The sequence below is a fragment of the Rhinopithecus bieti genome, unplaced genomic scaffold, assembly GCF_001698545.2.
Source record: "Rhinopithecus bieti isolate Rb0 unplaced genomic scaffold, ASM169854v2 scaffold_26813, whole genome shotgun sequence".
In the NCBI taxonomy this organism is placed as follows: domain Eukaryota; kingdom Metazoa; phylum Chordata; class Mammalia; order Primates; family Cercopithecidae; genus Rhinopithecus; species Rhinopithecus bieti.
The window spans coordinates 272,059-278,569 of NW_016812144.1; the positions used below are offsets into that span (position 1 = coordinate 272,059).

At 45.8% G+C, this 6,511-nt stretch overlaps 1 protein-coding gene across 1 annotated transcript in view; it reads right to left on the minus strand.

The window, feature by feature from the left end:
- COPS3 (COP9 signalosome subunit 3) overlaps positions 1-6,511 on the minus strand; it is a 39,204-nt gene that overhangs the window by 22,201 nt on the left and 10,492 nt on the right. Inside the window, exons 3-4 of the mRNA XM_017895564.1 lie at positions 2,922-3,034; positions 2,726-2,833 (exon numbers count right to left, since the gene is read on the minus strand). Of these exons, the coding sequence (XP_017751053.1) occupies positions 2,726-2,833; positions 2,922-3,034 (221 nt within the window). The remainder of the gene's footprint in view (positions 1-2,725; positions 2,834-2,921; positions 3,035-6,511) is intronic.

The window sequence follows — 6,511 nt, forward strand, 5'->3', positions numbered from 1 at the left end:
TATATATATATATACACGAAGAGACTAAAAATAGCTCAATAACTTATAGCTTTTTCAAAAACTCATGATTTTTCTTAACCATCTCTTTCAAACACAGTTACTTAGTACTACAAAATAACAACTGGTTCTATTTTCAGCCTCTTTCAAATCACTAATCTTAAATTCACTTTCAAGTTAAAAAGAAACACCTGTCTGGGTGCAGCGGCTCACACCTGTAATCTCAGCACTTTGGGAGGCTGAAGCAGGCGGATCATCTGAGGTCACGAGTTCTAGAGACTAGCCTGGCCAACACAGCAAAACCTCACCTCTATTAAAAATACAAAAATCGGGAGGCCGAGACGGGCGGATCATGAGGTCAGGAGATCAAGACCATCCTGGCTAACATGGTGAAACCCCGTCTCTACTTAAAATACAAAAAACTAGCCGGGCGACATGGCGGGCGCCTGTAGTCCCAGCTACTTGGGAGGCTGAGGCAGGAGAATGGCGTGAACCCGGGAGGCGGAGCTTGCAGTGAGCTGAGATCCGGCCACTGCACTCCAGCCTGGGCGGCAGAGCGAGACTCCGTCTCAAAAAAAAAACAAAACAAAAAAACAAACAAACAAACAAAAAAAAAAAAACAAAAATCATTGGGAGGCCAAGGCAGGCGGATCGCCTGAGGTCAGGAATTCGAGACCAGCCTGGCCAAACATGGTGAAACCCTGTTTCTACTAAAATTAGCCAGGCATGGTAGCTGTAATCCTAGCTACTAGGGAGGCTGAGGCAGGAGAATTGCTTGAACCTAGGAGGCAGAGGTTGCAGTGAGCCGAGATTGTGCCATTGCACTCCAGCCTGGATGACAGAGCAAGACTCTGTCTCAAAAAACAAAACAAAAATCAGCTGGGAAAGGTGGCACGTGCCTGTAGTCCCAGCTACTCAGGAGGCTGAGGCACGAGAATCGCCTGAAGCCGGGAGGTGGAGGTTGCAGTGAGCTGAGATCACATCACTGCACTCCAGCCTAGGCAACAGAATGAGACTCCAATTCAAAAAAATAAATAACTAAATAAAAACTTTAAAAACCCACATTATAGGATGAGCGTGGTGGCTCACGCCTGTAATCCCAGCACTTTGGGAGGCTGAGGCGGGCGAATCACGACGTCAGGAGATCAAGACCATCCTAACATGGTGAAACCCCGTCTCTACTAAAAATACAAAACATTAGCCGGACGTGGTGGCGGGCGCCTGTAGTCCCAGCTACTCGGGAGGCTAAGGCAGGAGAATGGCGTGAACCCAGGAGGCGGAGGTTACAGTGAGCCGAGATTGCGCAACCGCACTCCAGCCTGGGCGACAGAGCGAGACTCCATCTCAAAACAAACAAAAAAAACCCATATTATAAATTGTGTTAATATTATAAAAGATAAAGACTGAAGCATTGTTCCAGATTAAGGGACACTAAAGAGACAAAGCAATGTAATGCATGGTTTTCTTTTGCTATACAGTACACTGTCTGAACAGCTAATGTCCTTTTATAGCAAAAGACAGTCCTTTTCACTGGCCAAAAATTTAAATGGGGTCTGTCAATTTGTTGATGCATTATATTAATGTTCATTTCTGGGCCGGGCGTGGTGGCTCCTGCCTGTAATCCTAGCACTTTGGGAGGCCAAGGCGGGAGGATTGCCTGAGCTCAGGAGTTCAAGACCAGTCTGGCAACATGGTGAAACTCAGTCTCTACTAAAATACAAAAAATTAGCTGGGCCTGGCAGCATGCACCTGTAGTCTCCAGCTACTCAGGAGGCTGAGGCAGGAGAACTGCTTGAACCTGGGAGGCAGAGGTTGCAATGAGCAGAGATGGCGCCACTGCACTCCAGCCCAGGCATCAGTGCAAGCCCCTGTCTCCGAAAAAAATATAAAATAAAAAAAGTAAGAATTCATTTCTGGATGCTGACCATTACACTGTGCTATGTAAGAGAAGGTCCTAATTTTTAGGCTTTACCCACTGAAGTATTTAGGGATAAAGAACAGCAATAGCATATCTGCAATTTGCTTTCCAATGGCTCAGAATAAAACAGAGAGGAAGAGAAAAAAAGAAGAAGTGTGATAAAATGTTAACATTTGGAGAATCTAGGTGAAATGTATGAGAATCTGTTATATTATTCTTGAAGCGTTTTGTAAGGCTAAAATAATGTCCTAATGAAAAGTTAAAACAAAAAATGTAATAAACAAAACCCAGCATATTACAACATAAAGGGAACTAGCGGCCGGGTGCAGTGGCTCACGCCTATAATCCCAGCACTCTGGGAGGCCAAGGTGGGCAGATGATGAGGTCAGGAGATCGAGACCACGGCGAAACCCCATCTCTACTAAAAATGCAAAAAATTAGCCGGGCATAGTGGCAGGTGCCTGTAGTCCCAGCTACTCGGGAGGCTGTGACAGAAGAATGGCGTGAACCCGGGAGGCGGAGCTTACAGTGAGCCGAGATTGTGCCTCCAGCCTTGGCGACAGAGCGAGACTCTGTCTCAAAAACAAAACAACAACAACAAAAACACGGTACTAGCTTGGTAATTCCAACTACTTGCTGGTTCCAGCAGCAGCCTCCCTGAGGCGCCACACCTCCCCATGCCCCCACCTCATTCAGGGGACGTGAGGGCTTCCTGTGCTTACAGCACTGACTGTGAGTGCTCTCAAGTGACCACAGATACGTAGGTGGTGGATGCTCAGTACTAACCGGAATCTTAATAAAGTAGTTCACTGTGTAAGCTAGTTACGTATTTTAACAAAACTAGGAATACTTGAATAGTATTTCTTACCTGTTTTCTTTCCACAAGTGCATTTGTTAGCTGATGGCAAAGCCCAGCAACTAGATACAATAACAAAATATTGAAAATATAAATATAACCACAAAGGCAAAATATTTTCAATGGAGAATAAAATGTTATTTAGCTTACAAGTGTCTGTTGCATATCGAATGTGCTCCCCATTACAAGTACTGATGAAGAGTTGAACCTGTGAGAATAGCGTCTCAAAGTCAGGAACACTGGGCATAGAAAACTTCACAAACCTAGAATAAGGAGAAAATAATCAAATTACCCTGATAGTTCATGGGATAAAATACAGAAGCAACGTATCCAAGAAATCCATCCTGCCTCCGATACTCTGTAAAATCAAATGAGCAACAGTATTTTTTAGAATTAAGAACTAGGCCAGGACAGTGGCTCATGACTGTAATCCAAGCACTTTGGGAGTCAGAGGCAGGAGGACTGCTTAAGGCCAGGAGTTTGAGACCAGTCTGGGCAACATGGTGAGACCCTGTCTCTACTACAAAAAATGAATTAGCCAGGTGTGGAGGTGCATACCTGTAGTTGCAGATACTTGGGAGGCTGAGGCTAGACGATCACTTGTGCCTAGAAGGTTTAGGCTGCAGTGAGCTATGATCATGCTACTGCACTCCAGACTGAGTGACAGAGCAAGATCCAGTTTCAAAAAGCAAATAAATAAGAACTAGAATCCGTGAGATTTTCCTGACCTGGTTATTTTGCACAATCAAGATACAGAACAGACACAAATAAGGGTTAAGAAAAATATGTGGCTGGGCACGGTGGCTCACGCCTGTAATCCCAGCACTTTGGGAGGTCGAGGCAGGTGGATCACGAGGTCAGGAGATCGAGACCAGCCTGGCTAACACGGTGAAACCCCATCTCTACTAAAAATACAAAAAATTAGCCGGGCGTGGTGGCGCACACCTATAATCCCAGCTGCTTGGGAGGCTGAGGCAGGAGAATGGCATGAACCTGGGAGGCTAAGCTTGCAGTAAGCCGAGATTGCGCCACTGCACTCTGCAGCCTGGGTGACAGAGCGAGACTCCATCTCAAAAAAAAAAAAAAAAAAAACCCAGAAAAAAGAAAAATACGTTTATGCCCAGCATGGTGGCTCACACCTGTAATCCCAGCACTTTGGGAGGCCAAGGCGGGTGGATCACCTGAGGTCAGGAGTTCGAGACCAGCATGACCAACATGGAAAAACCCCGTCTCTAATAAAAATACAAAAAATTAGCCGGGCATGGTGGTGCATGCATGCCTGTAATAACAGCTACTTGGGAGGCTGAGGTAGGAGAATCGCTTGAACCCGGGAGGTGGAGGTTGCAGTTAGCTGACATGGTGCCATTGCACTCCAGCCTGTGCAAAAAGAGCAAAACTCCACCTCAAACAAACAAAATATACATATATATACACACACATATATATACACACATATATATATACACACATATATATACACATATATGTACACACATATATATACACATATATATACACATACATATATACACATATATATACACACATATATACACACATCATATATACACACATATATACACATATATACACACACATATATACATATATACACACACATATATGTACATATATATACATATATACATATATATACACATATATATACATATATATGTTTAATTAGGAACAACTTTCAAGATGAAAAATTCCACTAAATGAAGCCAAATAGGCTGGGCGTGGTAATCCTAGCCTGTAATCCTAGCACTTTGGGAGGCTGAGGTGGGCAGATCACAAGGTCAGGAGCTTGAGATCAGCCTAGCCAATGTGGTGAAACCCCATCTCTACTAAAAACACAAAAATTAGCTGGCCGTGGTGGCACATGCCTGTAGTCCCAGCTACTCAGGAGGCTGACAGGAGAATTGCTTGAACCCAGGAGGCGGAGGTTGCAGTGAGCTGAGATCGTGCCACTGTACTCTAGCCTGGGAGACAGAGCAAGACTCTGTCTCAAAAAAAAAAAAAAAAAAAAAAAAAAAAAAAAAAAAAAAAGGCCAGGCGTGGTGGCTCACGCCTGTAATCCCAGCACTTCGGGAGGCCGAGGTCAGGAGATCGAGACCATCCTGGCTAACACGGTGAAACCCCGTCTCTGCTAAAAATACAAAAAATTAGCCAGGCGTGGTGGCAGGCACCTTTAGTCCCAGCTACTTGGGAGGCTGAGGCAAGAGAACGGCGTGAACCTGGGAGGCAGAGCTTGAGGTGAGCCTAGATCATGCCAGTGCACTCCAGCCTGGGCGACAGAGCGAGACTCCATCTCAACAAACAAACAAACAAAAAATCAGTTGTTGCAGGTGGGCACAGTGGCTCCCGCCTGTAACCCCAACACTTTGGGAGGCAGAGGCAGGTGGATCACTTGAGGCCAGAAGCTCCAGACCAGTCTGGCCATCCGGTGAAACCCTGTCTCTACTAATACAAAAATTAGTCAGGTGTGGTGGCGCACACTTGTAATCCCACCTACTCAGGACGCTGAGGCATGAGAACTGCTTGAGCCTGAAAGGCAGAGGTTGCAGTGAGCTGAGATTGCACCACTGCACTCCAGCCTGGACGACAGAGGGAGACTCCGTCTCAAAACAAAAAACAAAAAACTGTTGTTGCTTTTCCTGCTTTGAGAACATACTAAGGGGGACCAAGAGTGAGAGCTATGGGCTGGCTGGAGGTGGGCAGAGGCTTAGGTTAAAGATGCTGCCATCAGCTGTGTGATCTACTTGGGAATAACACTGACAGAACAACTGATGGGCAGGACAGGAGGAGTGGAATGGTGAGGAGGACTCAGGTGATCCTTCCCAAGTAACTCAGCAGATGGTGCCATCAACTGCCATAAGAAACACTCCAAGAAGGCGCTGGTGATAGGTTTTAGGAGAGAAATCATGTAAACTAGCACTATTAAGGCATTGGTTGTAAGGAAATTTCAAGTTCTTTTCTAGAAAAAAAAAGTACTGTTGAAACATAATTTCAAGAAAAATCAGGCCGGACACCGTGGCTCACACTTCTAATCCTAGCACTTTGGGGGGCCAAGGCAGGCAGATTACTTGAGGTCAGGAATTCAAGACCAACCTGGCCAACATGGCAAAATCCAGTCTCTACTAATAATACAAAAGTTAGCTGGGCATAGTGGCATGCGCCTATAGTCCCAGCTACTTGGGAGGCCGAGGCAGGAGAATCACTTGAACCTGGGACGCAGAGGCTGCAGTGAGCAGAGGTCCCGCCACTGCACTGCAGCCTGGGGGACAGAGTGAAACTGTGTCTCAAAGGAAAAAAAAAAAAAAAAAGAAAGAAAGCTGGGCGCAGTGGCTCATGCCTGTAATCCCAGCACTTTGAGAGGCCAAGGTGGGTGGACCATGAGGTCAGGAGTTCAAGACCAGCCTCGTCAACATAGTGAAACCCCCCTCCCTACTAAAAATACAAAAATTTGCCGGGTGTGGTGGCATGTACCTGTAGTCCCAGATACTTGGGAGGCTGAGGTGGGAGAATCGCTTGAACCTGGGAGGCGGAGGTTGCAGTGAGCTGAGATCACGCCACTGCACTCTAGTCTGGATGACAGAGTGAGACTCTGTCTCAAAAAAAAAAAAAAGAAAGAAAGAAAGAAGAAAAGAAAAACTAAATGGATATTACCTAATCATAATTTCTCCTACGGCCGGGCGCGGTGGCTCAAGCCTGTAATCCCAGCACTTTGGGAGGCCGAG